The 18,636-nt window shown below is 43.8% G+C and overlaps 1 protein-coding gene across 1 annotated transcript; it reads right to left on the bottom strand.

Moving 5' to 3' along the window:
• Positions 1–3,064: 3,064 nt before the first annotated feature.
• Positions 3,065–18,306, bottom strand: LOC115148298 (short transient receptor potential channel 2-like). Its single transcript, XM_029690232.1, has 14 exons — positions 18,264–18,306; positions 16,580–16,761; positions 9,678–10,370; positions 9,180–9,380; positions 8,831–8,995; positions 8,507–8,681; positions 8,137–8,337; positions 7,726–7,888; positions 7,484–7,576; positions 7,184–7,376; positions 6,845–6,972; positions 6,475–6,547; positions 6,254–6,386; positions 3,065–4,479 (listed from the first exon to the last, which is right to left on the bottom strand). Exons 1-14 carry the CDS (start codon positions 18,304–18,306, stop codon positions 3,269–3,271), a joined length of 3,654 nt encoding a protein of 1,217 aa, XP_029546092.1. The 3' UTR covers positions 3,065–3,268.
• Positions 18,307–18,636: the final 330 nt, after the last annotated feature.

Below are 18,636 nucleotides of genomic sequence, written 5' to 3'. Positions count from 1 at the left end.
TGTTTCATAACGTGAGTTTGTTCTCAAAACAAGGTCTGGGCGTACTACCAAATTGCAGCTACTGATAAGAGGGGGATTTGTTCAGTCAACCACTTACATGAACACAGAAATTGGTTTATAGAACAGCACTTAAATAGAACACAGAAATTAGTTATAAGAAAAGCACAAACATTGAAATATGGCAAAACTTCCACCTAGAATATCGGAGGGCAAGTTGGCGCTATTACTATATTGCTTACACTAGTCAAATCCTCTGATCTTCACAAGTGGTTAGGGATCCATTTGGGATTGGGCATTAATTTCTATGACAAACCCCTAACAAAGGTATTCAAATAATTTTATCAAGCACATGTATTTTTTTATGTTTAAATGCAGTTTAAACTGCTTAGCAAAAGTAAACAGTGAAACCACTTCAAAACAAATATTAAATTAAAAAAATATACAACTGGACCTGAGAGACCAATGCAGCAATAAAGATAAACATGGATTAAGTAGATAATGGCTAAGACAACGATGCACCCTAGGGAAAAGCCAAGAATTGTGTGAGACATCCTACAAGTGGGACTCAACAGAATGTACAGATGGCGGCATCTCCTAGAAATGTATTGTAAGATGTCCTATTGGTTGGAAAGGATGTATGCATCCGCATATGAAGGCCTACAATAATTCAATACATAGTAGTGCAAGTGCTGATCAAATCTAGTGAGGGTCTAGATGTTTAGCTAGAGCTCTGTGATGGGAACATTGGGATGATATCACCCCATTGCTGATGCTACATCAGCCTACTGTGCCACTGGGAGCTAAAGGCCAGGTGGGTTTTTTTCCACAGTGGAGGAACTCTGGTGTGTGAAGCCTGGGGACAGGAGGGAATGTGATGCTCCAGGTGATGAATTAATGAGCTGCTGCGGAAGCCTCTGGGGAGAGGAAGGTGTTCTGCAAGCTGAGACCTGCGCATAGCAACATAAAGATACAAACAGACTAACACAGCCTGATGAGGGGGCAAGGGGGACGGAGGAAAGATTAATCATCTTTACCAACAGGGAAGAGACTGTCAGAGCTGTATACAGCTCCCTTGACCTTTTCCACATTTTGTTTCGTTCCAGCCTTATTCTAAAATTGATTGAATCATTTTCCCCTCAAACATAACACAATACCTCATAATGACAAAGCAAAAACTGTTTTTTAGAGATGAAAAAAAATAACTGAAATATCACATTTACATAAGTATTCCAACCTTTTACTCGGTACTCAGCACCTTTGGCAGCAATTACAGCCTTGAGTCTTCTTGTATATGACATTACATGCTTGGCACACCTGTATTTGAGGAGTTTCTCCCATTCTTCTCTGCAGGTTGTTAGGGGAGTAGTGCTGCACAGCCATCTCTCCAGAGATGTTTGATCGGGTTCAAGTCCGGGCTCTGGCTGGGACACTCAAGGACATTCAGAGACTTGTCCTGAAGCCACTCCTGTGTTGTGTTGGCTGTGTGCTTAAGGTCGTTGTCCTGTTGGAAGGTGAACCTTTGCCCCAGTCTGAGGTCCTGAGCGCTCTGGAGTAGGTTTTCATCAAGGATCTCTCTGTACTTTGCTCCGTTCATCTTTCCCTCGATCCTGACTTACTTACTTTATTGTCCTCATGGGGAAATTTTGTTGCAGTGTCATGTACACGTTTAAAATGTCGTTTAAATACAAAACAAAATTGACAATACAATTTACTGACTAGTCTTCCAGTCCCTGCCACTGAAAACATCCCCACAGCATGATGCTGCCACTACCATGCTTCACCGTAGGGATGGCGCCAGGTTTTCTCCAGATGTGATGGTTGGCAGTCTGGCCACTCTCCATAAAGGCCTGATTGGTGGAGTGCTGCAGAGATGGTTGTCTTTCTGGAAGGTTCTGCCATCTCCACAGAGGAGCTCTGTCAGAGTGACCATTGGGTTCTTGGTCACCTCCCTGACCAAGACCATTCTCCCCGGATTGCTCAGTTTGGTCGGGCGGCCAGCTCTAGGTAGAGTTGGTGTTTCCAACCTTCCATTTAAGGATGATGGAGGCCATTGTGTTCTTGGGGACATTCAATGCTGCAGACATTTTTTGGTACCCTTCCCCAGATCTGTGCCTCGACACAATCCTGTCTCGGGCACTCTGTGGTTAATTCCTTCGACCTCATGGCTTGGTTTTTGATCTGACATGCACTGTCAACTGTGGGATCTTACATAGACAGGTGTGTGCCTTTCAAAATGATGTCCAATCAATTGAATTTACCACAGGTGGACTCCAATCAAGTTGAAGAAACATCTCAAGGGTGATCAATGGAAACAGGATGCACCTGAGCTCAATTTCGAGTCTCATAGCAAAGGGTCTGAATACTTATGTAAATAAGGTATTTCTGTTTTTATTTATAATACATTTGCAAAAATTTCTAAAACCCTATTATGGTGTGTTGTGTGTAGATAACGTAACAATGTGTTAAAAGTCAAGGGTCTGAAAACTTTCCGAATGCACTGTAACCAGTCTTCCTGAAATAATTTACTTTATATAATGAACACACAAGGACACAATGTATATTTTCGGTATTTTAATATTGATTTGAAAAGTTGTATTTAAAGTGAGATAGCTTTTTGTAATATATACTGAACAAAAATCTAAACGCAACATGCAACTATTTCAAAGATTTTACTGAGTTACAGTTCATATAAGAAAATCAGTCAAATGAAATAAATTCATTAGGCCCTAATCTATGGATTTCACATGACTGGGCTGGGCGCAGCCATAGGTGGGCCTGGAAGGGCATGAGCCCACCCACTTGGGAGCCAGGCCAACCCACTGGGGAGCCAAGCACAGCCAAACAGAATGCGTTTTCCCCCTCAAAAGGGCTTTATTACAGACAGAAATCCTCCTCAGTTTCATCAGTTGTCCGGGTGGCTGGTCTCAGACCATCCCGCAGGTGAAGAAGCCAGATGTGGAGGTCCTGAGCTGGTGTGGTTAAACATGGTCTGCGGTTGTGACGCCGGTTGGACACACTGCCAAATTCTGTAAAACGACGTTGGAGGTGGCTTATGGTAGAGAAATTAACATTCAACACTTTACATGTTGCGTTTATGTTTTTGTTCAGTATACATGCCTTCGAATGGTTTGTACCTCCTTTTACAGCGAAATGTTCCTATGCTACCAACTGCAAGTGTATATTGCTGCGTTGATGTAAAACATCTCCTGTGGTCAACCAATTACTGTACTATGGATTTGACTGAAACAATGCTAACTGGCTGACACCTCTAATCTGGAGATGATGCACTCAGATATGCGGGTCTCATTGGCCCTCCATTGATGGACCCCTCCCCTTCCTGTGAGCCGAAGCCAGTGTCCTGTGAGCTGCTGCTGCCGGTCGGGGAAGGAACCACCTTCTCCCCCAGGATATTCTCCCCAGCCCTGGCAGTATTCTCCACCACCACCATGCCAGCCTTGGCAGCCTTCTTTTCAATCACATTCTCCTCCACTGCCCTCCCCTCCCCCATATTCCACCTCTCTGCCACGTTGATCTTCCCCACCACTCTTTTCTCCTTTAGTTCCATCGCTTTGACCTTCCTCTCTACCTCTTTCACATCTTCCAGTCCCAGGTCTATTTTACCTTCATTCCCACATCCTCCCATTTCATTAACTGTTTTGTCACCTCCTACAACTCCTTTGTCCTTTGTATTATTCACACTGCTATCTACCTTTTTCCCTTTGTCTTTCACTTCCATCCTTACTTCTGCCTTACCTGGACTGGCCTCTCCCTCCACCCTTTTCTCCACCGTCTCATTGGTGCGTGTCTTATTTATCCCCTTCTCCCCCTTCCCGTCACTGTCTCCTCTCCTTTCCATCTTGTGCTCTGTCTCCTTTACCATTTCTTCCACTCTTACCTCTCCCTTTTCTCCATTTTCCATGTTCTGCTCCGACTCCTTCACTACCTCCTCCGCCCTTCTCTCTCCCTTCCTTCCATCAGCTCTCCCCTCCTCCATCTTCACAACATCCATGTCTCCTACCTGCTTCGTCCCCTCTGCTCCATCTAGCCCCACATCCACCTTTACTTCCTGTTTGACCACCATCCCTCCATCCTTAGCCTCCTTTTCCATCTCCACTTTTTTGTCTAGTCCCATTGCTGTCCTTCCATCCTTTCCTATCTCCACCTTTCTGTCGTGTTCCACCTCCATCCCTTCGTCATTTAGCATCACCACTGCTCCAGCCTTCTCTTCCGCCACTTTTCCCTCTTGTCCCATCTCCACAGTCACCCGTAGAGGTGTGTGTTTGTTGTCCAACCTGTTGTCGAACCCCCTGAAGTTGTTCTTGGCTCCCATTATGTATTTCCCCAGGATGGAGGAGCCATCAGTGTTGGGGATGTCTCCTGCAGCCTGGCCAGAGTCCACCAGAACCTGCATGATGGCCTTCATCTCAGCATGCAGCCTGCCCACCACCTTGTTTAGCTCTGTGATCCGATTACCCACATCTGAGGAGGTAAGAACAGACCAAACCAATGACACTGAATGCACCACAATGCTATTTACATACATACAGTGAGGGAAAAAAGTATTTGATCCCCTGCTGATTTTGTACGTTTGCCCACTGACAAAGAAATTATCAGTCTATAATTTTAATGGTAGGTTTATTGAGAGAGTGAGAGACAGAATAATAACAAAATAATCCAAAATTTATAAAATGATTTGTATTTTAATGAGGGAAATAAGTATTTGACCCCTCTGCAAAACATGACTTACTACTTGGTGGCAAAACCCTTGTTGGCAATCACAGAAGTCAGACGTTTCTTGTAGTTGGCCACCAGGTTTGCACACACAGCATGGTGACATCTTTGCAGATCTTCTCCAAGTCATTAAGGTTTCGAGGCTGACGTTTGGCAACTTGAACCTTCATCTCCCTCCACAGATTTTCTATGGGATTAAGGTCTGGAGACTGGCTAGGCCACTCCAGGACCTTAATGTGCTTCTTCTTGAGCCACTCCTTTGTTGCCTTGGCCGTGTGTTTTGGGTCATTGTCATGCTGGAATATCCATCCACGACCCATTTTCAATGCCCTGGCTGAGGGAAGGAGGTTCTCACCCAAGATTTGACGGTACATGGCCCCGTCCATCGTCCCTTTGATGCAGTGAAGTTGTCCTGTCCCCTTAGCAGAAAAACACCCCCAAAGCATAATGTTTTCACCTCCATGTTTGACGGTGGGGATGTTGTTCTTGGGGTCATAGGCAGCATTCCTCCTCCTCCAAACACGGCGAGTTGATGCCAAAGCGCTCCATTTTGGTCTCATCTGACAACAACAATTTCACCCAGTTGTCCTCTGAATCATTCAGATGTTCATTGGCAAACTTCCGACGGGCATGTATATGTGCTTTCTTGAGCAGGGGTACCTTGCGGGCGCTGCAGGATTTCAGTCCTTCATGGCGTAGTGTGTTACCAATTGTTTTCTTGGTGACTATGGTCCCAGCTGCCTTGAGATCATTGACAAGATCCTCCCGTGTAGTTCTGGGCTGATTCCTCACCATTCTCATGATCATTGCAACTCCACGAGGTGAGATCTTGCGTGGAGTCCCAGGCTGAGGGAGACTGACAGTTCTTTTGTGTTTCTTCCATTTGCGAATAATCGCACCAACTGTTGTCACCTTCTCACCAAGCTGCTTGGCGATGGTCTTGTCGCCCATTCCAGCCTTGTGTAGGTCTACAATCTTGTCCCTGACATCCTTGGAGAGCTCTTTGGTCTTGGCCATGGTGGAGAATTTGGAATCTGATTGATTGATTGCTTCTGTGGTCAGGTGTCTTTTATACAGGTAACAAACTGAGATTAGGAGCACTCCCTTTAAGAGTGTGCTCCTAATCTCAGCTCGTCACCTGTATAAAAGACACCTGGGAGCCAGAAATCTTTCTGATTGAGAGGGGGTCAAATACTTATTTCCCTCATTAAAATGCAAACCAATTTATAACATTTTTGACATGCGTTTTTCTGGATTTTTTTGTTGTTATTCTGTCTCTCACTGTTCAAATAAACCTACCATTAAAATTATAGACTGATCATTTCTTTGTCAGTGGGCAAACGTACAAAATCAGCAGGGGATCAAATACTTTTTTTCCCTCACTGTACAGTACTAAACAGAGTATGCGTGTGTGAGGCCAAGTCAGTAGTTCCTCTCTGTTTAACTGACCTTTAACACATAAACATGTCTTAACTGAAGACTTGAAGGCCCTAAGGCTGGGTCGGGAAACATGATGGGTTACCTTTTCTCTTGGTCTCCTCAAACTTCCGACGTTCAGACTCAATGTAGCGCTGCACCAGAGCCCGTATCACCTGCTGGCGATAAGGTATCTGGTTCTCCCCCGACCCTCCACCATCCATCTCCTTCCCGTTCAACTGGACAACGAAGGGAACAGACACATTCTCATTGGTCTGCATTCTGTATGTCAAGGCCATGTCAAATGAGCTGAGGTGGAGTTCTTACCATGGAGGTTATGGGGGGATAGTCTGGTGTCGAGTTCAAAGTACAACAGCAGCAGATCTTACGAAAAATACCCCTGGGATAAACATTAAAAACAGGAAATATGAGACGAAACTGACGTTTGAGATAGAGGTTGTTTTATTGTAGGTAGAGGAAGTTGGCTGTATAACAGTATAACCTACCGTAGGGCTCTCCAACCCTGTTCCTGGAGAGCTACCGTTCTGTAAGTTTTCACTCCAACTCTAATCTAGCACACCTGATTCTAATAATTATCTGGTTGATAAGCTAAACCAGGTTAGTTATAACTGGGGTTGGAGCGAACACTTACAGAAGGGTAGCTCTCTAGGAACTGGGTTGGAGACCCCTGACCTACCGTATGAGGTAGAAAAAGGCCTTAGGTGAGGGGATGATGTTGAAGGGGACAGGCATAGTGAGACCTTCTCGGAAGTAACTCAGATAGAGCTTGGATCGGGCAAATTTCCACTCAACGTCAGCATCATCCTGAGAGAGGACAGGTACAGAAAGCAGCAGTCAGGGCACATTCTAGAATCGCTTCTAAACTTTACTGTGTAATCATAAAGGTCTAGAGTTTGAGCTTTGAAACACTTTAATCTGCTGCAGTGGAATGCAGTTTCTTCCATTCAAAGGCATCTGTCCTGCCCTTGAGGTGGACCAACTGAGAGCCAAGTTTCCTGAGTGCAATCTTTTTCACCTCAATCTTCTGGAAGGAGTTGGTGATCATTGCAATGAGCATGTTGAGCAGCACGATCACAATCACCAGGGTGAAGATGCCGTAAAGGATTCTGCCCACAAACTCTGCAACCACAAACTCAGGCATGTCCACATAGTCCTGGTTGGCCACCCCAAACATGGTCCAGAACAGGAAACGAAAAGTCTCGTTAAACCTAAGGAATGGAGTTAGAGTTGGGAGGTTTATGATTGTCATAATGATTTAATAAGATAAGTATGGAGCTATGTAGTTAAGTATAGTTTACTTTAAAATATTCTTTACCTTCCAAGATATGGTTGGGTGACATAAGGAACATAGATGTTATTGATACCACAGAGGAAAGCAGTTCCAATAATCATCAATATGAACATGAACCTAGGGAGAGAAAAGAGACTCGTATCTATCAACCAACCAATATTGGTTTGTTTTGTGAGGAAAGCAGCACAATCACAAACAGACAGTACCTCACAGTATATATTGCACAACATCTCAGTGGACAGCATAGCCTGAGCATTTCATCCTACCTCATCATGTCATCGATCATCTTCCCTATGGAGATCTGGAGTGTACCCAGGGACTCCTGTGCAGGCAGGATGTAGGCCAAGCGGGTGAAGCTCAGCATACTGGTCACTGCAAACAGTACCTCAGCTATGAGCTGGGGGTCCTCCTGATGCCAGTCCTGGCGCACTACAGGGCAGTGGCAAACAATATTAGCCAGTTTACCCCAGGAAACATGAACATGTATTGCAGGATTGGGGTCAATTCCATTTCAATTCAGTCAATTCTGGAACAGGAAGTAAACTGAAATTCCTCTGTTTACTTCCTGAATTGAAATGGAATGGACCCCCATCCTGGTAAAACATCAACTTCAAATCTAACACCATGATAATGACCCAAATCCATGTCTCTGGTTGAATAAAGCCTCTTTCTCTCACCAGTCTGGGTGAAGTAGGCACACTCCTCAGTCCCGTCAGGGGCCTGGCACAGGAAGTGACCTTTGAGCATGATGAGGACGCGCAGAGTGAAGGAGGCCAGGTACATGCTGAGCACCATCATGTCCATGCAGTTCCACCAGTCCAGGAAGTAGCTCCGCAGACCTTCAATCCACACCTCCTTACATTCATACCAGAAGAACCCTGTAGATGATAGATAGTAATATATGGAGGACTTGTCACTCGACTGATAACTGCTGTATGCCCAATTGTCAATTTCCCCATTCGACCATAAAGGAAAAACTGTATTTATGGTATTTCAATATTCATAGTAATAACAGAGTCTGTGTTATGGGAGAAATAGCTAACCCACCGACCACCCACACCATGTGGAATGAGCTGTGTAGAATATTCTGCTGACGCGAAGCAAACTGATCTCTGTACAACTCCATGGTGATGGACTCTCCCAACAATGTGATGAGGAACCACATGTAGGAGGCAGAGTGAAGAAGGAACTTTATCACCGGAATCTTCAGTATCTTTCCCACCTGAGAGAAACACAGTAGAGTACATACAAAGCCAAAATCAAATACATGAGAAAATGTACCCATACATCTGCAGGGCCAAGACAGACCCACACAGAGTCACACAAGGCCCATACAACATCACTACTTTACAGAACTTGAGGCCATCTGACCTTGGACTTGGGTGCAATCCAGTAGACGAGGCAGAGGAGGGGCATGGTGAAGAAGATCCCCACAGACACCAGCAGCTTCCAGGTCGTCTTGCTGCCTCTCCAGCCAGACAGGTTCCCACACCAAATAGAGGACAGCACCTGCTGGCAGATGGGGTGGGCTACAAACTAGAAAGAGAGAAAGAGCAGCCACAACTCACAAACAGGACATATGGAGAGGAATGCACCTTTCATCTCACTGAACATGTTCAGCAACCCAAATAACACCACTCAAAATCTAGGTCTATGTACTGAAAAAAAAATACCCAGGGATGGTCTTGTCTATTAGCTCCGTATATTACTGTGGCTCTACCTGTTTTTGATTGCAGTTGACGGCAAGCCTCAGGCGGGTCAGGTTGGGGATGCCCTCCTCGAAGGCCTGCTGGTCAAGGGCGTCCTGGCTTTCATCTCCACAGCTGTTCAGGATGGTGGTGACCTCACTCTGGTTACGGCACATCCCCAGCAGCTCCACCGCAAACTCCTGGCACAGCTCCTCCAGACCCAAGTACTGAGGCTGGGGGAGAGAGAGAACACAAACAATCACGCAGATAAACAATCTAATAGCACTTCATATTACAGCACCGAATAAAATGGTAATGGTATGGTAACAAGTTATAGTTACTCACAATGGAAAAATGTATTTCCCAGGATAGTTATATTCCTGTTCCAGGGTAATCTCAGAGAACCCAGAACTACATTTGTGCGTCATTTATGTTTACGTAGTCTGTCCACGTGAGATTTGTTCCAGGGTAATACACCACATACTTTGTGCAGAGGGACTATATGGGCATAAGCACAAACAGGATCTAACCTTGAACTCGGGTTCCTTCTTGGAGAGTTTGCGTAGCTCCCTGCTGAGGCCGAAGGCACTGAGCATGGCGTCCTCTGAGGTGATGGACAGGTAGGCCCGGCTGGCAATGCCACGGTAGGTGTTGATGCGAGACAGGGAGAACTTAAGCAGGTCATACTGCCGCCCATTCCTACACTCTAGACAGGCACAGGAGATCTTGTGTGGCCGTGGAATGATGTGGCCCTTCTGGGTCAGCATGGTGACAATCTCATACAGGTCCTTCTGACAGGCCAGGGTCAGCGGGGTCACACCTGGGGCGAACTGCGAGTCATCGATAGAGTGGTCGAAGATGGCCAGGGAGAAGGATCGCACATCCATCTTGTTGCCCTTCTCCTGGTCCAGGCGGTCGAGGAGCCTCTTCACCACGCGGGGCTGGTTGGTGTCCACGGCAACCAGCAGAGCCTCATGGATCTGGCGAAAGTCAAACTTGATGCCCTGGAGGAGGGCGTCCATGGTATCCTCATTGCCCAGGCGGATGGACAGGTTCAGGGCCTCTCTCCACAGCCGGTCCTCGGAGTCGTCCAGCTGGCGGATGATACCGTCACCAGTATTCAGCAGGCCACACACCATCACTATGTTCCCCTCCTGGATGGCACTGATCAGCTCCAGAGGGAAGCGCATCTTCTTGTTCACTATCTCCCGCCATTGCTCCGGCTAAAACCACAAGGAGACACAGAGACAGCTTATTGCTTTAATGTCTCCAAATCTAAACATTAATCCAAACTAGAATCCTTAGTTGCTCCATCCATGTTTTTGACATATAAATTAATGATATATACCCATTGATTCTGGAAGAAAATTACTTATAAATGCCTCATGAGCTTAGTTCAACTATCGAACCCCATCAGAACCCTAAATATGAGCTTGTTTTACTCCTATGTTTGTAAACAAACGTAAATGTAAACAATCACTGTATATCTTCAAAACATAGTAAAAACTATACATTTGATATCATGGGTGGTCAGTCCTTGCGTGCATAGCTCCGTCTATACATTTGGGGGTGGTTACATTTCTCCATCCAAATCCCTTAACTTTTTTGCAAAACAGGGGTGTGGAAAATGCTTTGTTATTGATTCCAATTAAGGATTCTAGCTTTAATTAATACAAATGTTTATTATACAATAGGACACAAATCACTAATAATTTGTCTGCCCTGGGTAGCCTAAATAAGAACATTGACATTCATAAATGGGATTACCAAGCAGGTACTATACAGTAGGACAATAGCATTATAATGCAATTAATCATTTAGCGCCTTGGGTGTGAAAAAAGCACTTTACAAATTAAATGTATTATTATTATCTGAGCATTTAACAGGAATAATACTATGAGAACACAAGTAGAAAACATATAATAATATTATTATGAGGCCCATCCCGAGATAAAATGGAAATATATCGCCAAGATCATCAGTGATAATGGTTTCTATTCTAGTACGTCTGGTCATATTAATTCCTAATGCCCTTTTCTTTCATTCTTTGCATACGACAAATATTCACATCTTTTTAATCGTTTGTAGATCACTTTGGGTTGCAAAGTACAAATAATGTAAGAAAGGAGCTTTACAATTGAAGTTTATTAGAGTATTATAAACAAACAAATTCTATTACATAATTGTTTTTATTATGTTAGAATACAGACACATATTTCAATCAATTGCTTAACATCTTTCTTTTCTATGAAAAGTTTATTTCAAATACACTCACTGTGAGGTTTTCCATGTTTCTTCAGTAAAATTGACAGATAATGGAGTAATTGTCCCTAGTGTGAAGATGACCTCACATTATCGGTGGAAATCCAAGCTCCCTGGTTATTCTTGAGGCTGAGAAGGGTAGACGAGAACGGCAGTGGGGTCCGCTGACTGCTGTTTTGGGCTCCGTCAGTGTGCAGAAAATGGATCACTGTGGTCATGTGCTCTCGGCTGACTACACAGAGCTTGGTTAGAATGACTCCCCACAAACCAAATAACACATCTCTACTCCCCTGCGACAGGACCAATTAAAAAGCAACCATTTCACTGTGTTTCACGCCTGGCTAGGCCCAAACCAGGCAGTGGCCCTTGCCTTCCTTACCAAGCCTCTATTCAAATGAACACTGCAGTGCTCCCCAGTGGAAACGCTGCAGGTGAGATGGCTGTTAACTAACAGGTAGCAGCAGTCATTAATGTTCCCTGTGGGACAAGTTCAGAGTGGTGAAAAAAAACAAGGAGCAGCCAACAAGACAAGATAAATCAACAATCAATTGAATTGATCATTACGATTATGATTGATTACTTCCGAAATAAATGTACTGAACACAGTCTATTGTTGTTGTTTATACTATACAATATGTAATTGATAATAATCATTAGCAGACATATGTAAACAGTGCAAACAAGAACAAACTGAGCCTTCAATGAGCTCAGGAGAGAACCAAACACTCAGAGCAGAGTGGGGAATAAAGGCAGGCAGAGAGAGTATATAGCTACAGAACTAGTCAGTAAAATACTAATGTACATACAGTATATTAAAAACGATAGCGTATCCACGTTTGCAGCACTGCCCACAAGATAAAAGCAGAAACGTGTAAATATACAATGCAGTCATTCCTAGTCCACCCATATGACATGGGAGTCCACGTGGTCTCCATCTGGATGTGGGACAGAGGGAACCTGAAGGAGCAGAAAGGGCAGTAGTGTTGTCATGATACCAACATTTTTACAAACGATACCGAGTAGTATCGCAAATACCACAGTGGAAGAAAAAAAATTGGCCTAGTATCTTGTTCGCCCCGGCCGCTTGTTCACGTTTTCTAAACGTTCTCTAAACACCTGGTCACTGAAATGTACACTTCTCCTCAATACAACACATTGAATTTAACTTCATACTGTTCAGTAAATATGATACTGCATAGAATGGGTGATTTGCTCATTTCTGCAAAGTCCTACGTGTGATTTGGCTGGAGGAATGGGAGGAAGGAATATACAAGCATAATGATCTGCATGTCACTGTGTCAGTAAGGGGAAAACACTGAATGAAAGCTTTACGCTTCAGTTAACACAGACACTCTCCCTCCTCCCTTCATCACACACTCCCTCTGTCTACCTCACTTTCATAAACACACACACACCTCTCTGTCTCTCGTTAGGCACCAATCAGAATTGAAGGAGCGCAATAAATAAATCAAGTTTTTATATAGTTTAGGCTTATATTAGGCCTATATGAATCCTACCTTTGAATCACATCTCTTGAGTAGCAGATGCTCTGTCTTTCTTCCTGTGCCAATCAAATTTGCCTAAACCTACTGTCAAGTTACCAAGTTGTTAGATAGCTAGGTAACATGACTAAACAACGTTTTGTTATCAAATCAATAATTAGCGACTCAGGATTAGTTTAAAATGGCCCGAAGCATGGTTTAGGCTAGAGAAAAGCCATTCTTTGCTGTAAAGCTGCAAGCGTCCCTGTCGTAAATCGGTGCTCCATTTTCACTCTCTGACACTCAGAGGCTGCTTGACAGTGAACTTACAAAGTCCACTCAGACTGGTCTGTGCTCTTGGTTATACTAGGCGATGAAATGATATAATATATCAACATTGCTCACTTTGCTCGTTTCTCCAATGTAGCACGTACAAATCTAACGACTCATCAGGGCCATTCAAGAAATAGTCTGAACACTCACCTTTCCAAATCCACTAGGCAAGAAATAGTCTGAACACTCACTTTTCCAAATCCACTAGGCAAGAAATAGTCTGAACACTCACTTTTCCAAATCCACTAGGCAAGAAATAGTCTGAACACTCACTTTTCCAAATCCACTAGGCAAAACAAACACACACACTATAGCTTTTCCAACCCCCTGTTGACTCATGAGATTAAAAAAGAAATGCAAAAAAAACCTTGACAAATATTTCTTGAGTCTGCATCGGCACTCGCCATCATGGCTAAATTATATTTATACTGAACAAAAACATAAACGCAACTTGCAACAATTTCAAAGATTTTTCTGAGTTACAGTTCATAAAAGGAGATCAGTCAATTTAAATAAATGCATTAGGCCCTAATCTATGGACTTCACATGACTGGGCAGGGGTGCAGTTCTTCCCTCGGCTGGGGCTCGTAGGAGGAGGAGGACCAGACACTGGTCTATACAATGAAAACTGTTGACATAGCAGATGCTGTCTGCTATGTATTATAGATATCTTTCATACAAATCTTAACCTTGTGACCATTCTATGTATCTGTTGTTCGTCATGTAGGTTGAGAGGGGTGTATCTTGGATATAAAAGATCTTTGTACTTGTGTTGTCACTCTCAACGGTTCATTAGAAATAGGGAATCGTTGAAAGTCATTGCTATTGCAAAGCTCTTACTATTAAAGATGTAGTTTAAGTATAACTCTGACTGGTGTGTGAAGTTTGTCTCTCCTCATTTGGTAATACAGAAATTAACCACCACACGCTCCACCAATGTTCCGTCAAAAATGTATCTAACATAAATAGTGTAGCAGATATAGGATATGGTAGAAAGAGTATGTGGCCTTTTCTGTAGCCTACAGGCTGGAGATAAAATGAATGACAATGCAATGAAACTGAAACTTTTTCCATCATGTTGCTCAATCAAATAAAAAAAATAGCTGTCATGTTAACAAACAACAAATCCTAAAAACTGGACAGGTCAAAGTAAAATGGAAAATCACAACTGTTGTCCAGGAGTTTCACCCCATTGTCATGATCAGTGGTTTTGAGTTTGTATCTGTACATTTTTGACAAGCTGATCATAGCGAAAAACAAAATACTGTGTAAAAGTATTGTTAATAAAATCTAATTTTATTTGTCACATGCGCCAAATATAACCGGTGTAGACATTACAGTGAAATGCTTACTTACAATAATGCAGTTAAGAAAAATAAGTGTTAAGTAAAATAGATAAATAAAAAATAAAAAAGTTACAAATAATTAAAGAGCAGCAGTAAAATAACAATAGCGAGGCTATATACAGGGGGTACTGGTACAACGATAACTCCTAAGAAAGTTGGTTAGCTACTAGCTGATATTCAGAGCTTAAATGGCCAAATTGATTAGTCACAGGAATCAGGACTAATAAAGCCAATGCAATGGCCTGTTTTACAAATGGTGGGCCTACCACATGGATGGGCATTCATGTGGTGGGGGGGTAGATTGTTTTTATCCACAAGAGGGCTTTATTACAGAAAGAAATACTCCTGAGCACCCTCCACCCTCACCTCAAACAATCCCGCAGGTGTAGAAGCCAGATGTGAAGGTCCTGGGCTGGCGTGGTTACACGGTTGTGAGGCCGGTTGGACGTACTGCCAAATTCTCTACAACGGCTTATGGTAGAGAAATGAACATTGAATTCTCTGGCAACAGCTCTGGTAGACATTCCTGCAGTCAGCATGCCAATTGCACCCTCCCCCAAAACTTGAGACATCTGTGGCATTGTGTTGTGTGACGAAACTACACATTTTAATGTGGCCTTTTATAGTCCCCAGCACTAGGCGCACCTGTTTAATGATCATGCTGTTTAATGATCATGCTGTGCACCTGTTTAATGATCAACCTCTTGATATGCCACACCTGTCACGTGGATGGATTATCTTGGCAAAGGAGAAACGCTCACAAACAGGGATCTAAACAAATTTGTGCACAAAATTTGAGAGAAATAAGCTTTTTGTGCATCTCGAAATTTTCTGGGATTTTTTATTTCAGCTCATGAAACACGGGACCAACACTTTACATGTTGCGTTGATATTTTTGTTCAGTGTAAAAAGACTGACGGCGGAATAGACCCGCATGAAGAGCGGACAGAGAGAAGCAGGTGAGTAAAAGCCCATTTATGCTTGATCCGAAAATGTGGTCGGAAGGTGTGAATCGCCATAAGCCTCTCAAATGTTGTAACAATGTGCAGGGCTCCATATAGACCCCTTTCTGTCTTAGCAAACATTGATGCACGAGGGCAATGCACACAAGTTGGTGACAGAATATGGGGAGTTCTTATAGAATGCCAGGAAAAATGCCTCAATTTACTTGTTGCTTATGAGTGCATTTCACATTACTTTTGAATTATAATTGGATTTTAAGGCTTGTATAAATATCCTGTTTAATATAATGTTTGTGTCATCATCACAAATCAACTGCATTATACTTAAACACTTCAACCAGTAAAATGGCTCTTTGGCTAGCTTTTGCTACAGCCTATATTAATGAGTGTTAGCATTCAAGCTAACAACGTCTGCATCCAAAATAGTTATTTTGCAGAGATCACAGCCAAATATAATCTTAGCGACTGTTAAAGTGAGAATCAACACATCATTGTAAGCATATGAGAACCCCAAAAAGTGATTTTGTTTAGAAGTAATAAAAACATAAATCTAGGCTATGTTGAATGGGCACAGATGGCGATAGCTTTCTTACTGCAGCCAAGAGTCGTGCACATCTGTGGGTGATGTCAGTGTGTTGTGTACTGGAAAGGGGTCTCTAACTCCGCATTGACATGATTGGTTGACATTAGGTGGGGGCGGGAGGTCCAGTATAAACACAAACTCACTTCCTTGACAACTTCCTTCACAACAGCTCTGCCCTGCTCTGCTAAGTGCAAGAAGTATGAAAGCCCTGGCATCTGCAGTAAATGCTGTACGGCCACTTCAGACATTGGATTGACCATGCAGCGCCTTTAAAAGCCAGTGTATGCTTGATCCGAAAATGTGGTCAGAGTCTCCGTATGGAGGGTGTGACGTAATTGTGGAACCTCTGGAGGCATGCAGAGACCAAAACAAGCTCCGTACAGCATTGCTGTGCAGAGGGCTCCGTATAACTCCGCATTGACATGATTGATGATGATTGGGTCCGGGTGTCTGGGCCGGAGCTACCTGGGAGGCCTCAGCAGGTGGGTTCGACGGATTCCCGTGCCTCGACCGAGGCAACTGGGGAGGTCTCAGCCGGCTCGTCAGGCTCTCACGCCTCAGCCGGTTCATTAGGTTTCTGCGCCTCAGCAGAGGCGACCGATCCGCTCCTGTTCCCCGGGATCGTCCCTGTGGTTGGCGTCCTGCAGCTGGAGCCGAACGCGCTGGGGAGGGGGTACTGTCACATATGCTCTCTCTCTGGTGCTCTAGGTGTCCTTACTATTTGTCCTATACCTTGATTTTGACGTATTTTTGGAGCTAAAGGCTCCAGGGATACGGCAAATAGGAGGCTGGACGTTGGACAGCCTTGGCGAGTTCATCAGGAATCAAGGTAAGACCCAGATGAAGACACGTCGACTTAACAATGTTTTAATATTCCAACAGGGGCAGGCAATAGACAGGTCAAGGCAGGCAGGGGTCAGTAAACTAGAGGTGGGGCAACGGTACCGGACAGCAGGCGGACTCAGGGTAGGCAGAGGTCAAGAATCCAGAGGTGGGGCAAAGGTACAGGTTGGCAAGCAGGCTCAGGGTCAGGGGCAGGCAGAGTGGTCAGGCAGGCGGCTCAGAGTCAGGACAGGCAAGGGTCAAAACCAGGAGGGTGAGAAAAAGAGACTGGGAAAAGCAGGAGCTGAGAACAAAAATGCTGGTTGACTTGACAAACAAGATGAACTGGCAACGGACAAACAGAGAACAGAGGTATAAATACAAAGGGGAAGATGGGCGACACCTGGAGGTGGGTGGAGACAATCACATGGACAGGTGAAACAGATCAGGGTGTGACAGACTTCCCAGTTTCCACTGCTCCAGAATCCAATGGTGGCGAGCTTTACACCATTTGAGCCGACGCATGGCATTGTGCATGGTGATCTTAGGCTTGTGGCTGCTCAGCCATGGAAACTCATTTCATGAAGCTCCCGACAAACAATTATTGTGCTGACGTTGCTTCCAGAGGCAGTTTGGAACTTGGTAGTGAGTGTTGCAACCGAAGACAGACGATTTTTACGTGCTACGCCTTTCAGCACTCGGCGGTCCCGTTCTGTGAGCTTGTGTGGCCTACCACTTTGCAGCTTAGCCGTTGTTGCTCCTAGACGTTTCAACTTCACAGCACTTACAGTTTTCCGGGGCAGCTCTAGCAGGGCAGAAACTTGATGAACTGATTTGATGGAAAGGTGGCATCCTATGACGGTGCCAAGTCACTGAGCTCTTCATTAAGGCCATTCCACTGCCAATGTTTGTCTATGGAGTTTGCATGGTTGTGTTTTGGATTTTATAAACCTGTCAGCAACTATTTTAGCAGAATCCACTAATTTGAAGGGGTGTCCACATACTTTTGAATATATAATTTAGGGAGGAGACGTCTCAGATTGTCTGACGCCAATCTACAGTATGTTTGACAAAACCTGTTTGATCAGGGTTAACTATTTTGGATAAAAAATGTTCAAGACGTTTGGCTAGAATCTGAGGAAGAGAGGCCTATGACTTGAACAGAGAGTTGGGTCTTTTATTTAACAGAGATAATTGCACTATTAATATCTATTGAAAACCCCCATTTTAATAGATGTTTGTACCATTTCTAATAATATCGGGCAAAGTTCAGACCAAAAGGTTAAATAGAATTCCTGTAGGATGCCATCCCATCCAGTGGATTTACCTTGGTTCTTGTCTTTTAATGCATCGTGCAGTTCATTGAGCATTATAGGTGCATCATTGGAGGAGAGTTGCAGTAGATTCAAGCCCTTGAAAAAGGTATTTTGTACATCAGAACTGTATTATTTTTCATATAAATCTTTTTTTTATTGTAAATTGATTGATGGTGAATCTTGAAAGAGAACACCATCATCAGACTGAATGGAAATAATGTCAGCAAAACTATCATTATTGCGTAATTTACTAGCTAAGAGGAGGCTAGGTTTATCACCGTCCAGATAATCAGTTTGGCTGACTCTATGAATTAGAAATTCATAGAGGAATGTAACATTTATCTGATAATTAATAATTCTGTCTCCTTCTCGGCGGAGAAACAT

The sequence above is a fragment of the Salmo trutta genome, chromosome 15, assembly GCF_901001165.1.
Source record: "Salmo trutta chromosome 15, fSalTru1.1, whole genome shotgun sequence".
NCBI classification, from domain to species: domain Eukaryota; kingdom Metazoa; phylum Chordata; class Actinopteri; order Salmoniformes; family Salmonidae; genus Salmo; species Salmo trutta.
The sequence above is the reverse complement of the archived record's forward strand: the minus strand, read 5'-3'. Positions and strand labels throughout refer to the sequence as shown.

Excerpts from the sequence above, each read along its gene's own strand:
- LOC115148298 (XM_029690232.1), bottom strand. The coding sequence starts at position 18,306 with ATGCTCAATGAACTGCACGATGCATTAAAAGACAAGAACCAAG. Across the intron at positions 16,762-18,263 it reads ATTAAAAGACAAGAACCAAG|CTGCAGGACGCCAACCACAG; the intron begins GTAAATCCACTG and ends GTTCGGCTCCAG. Across the intron at positions 7,889-8,136 it reads TGCCTACTTCACCCAGACTG|TGCGCCAGGACTGGCATCAG; the intron begins GTGAGAGAAAGA and ends ACTGCCCTGTAG.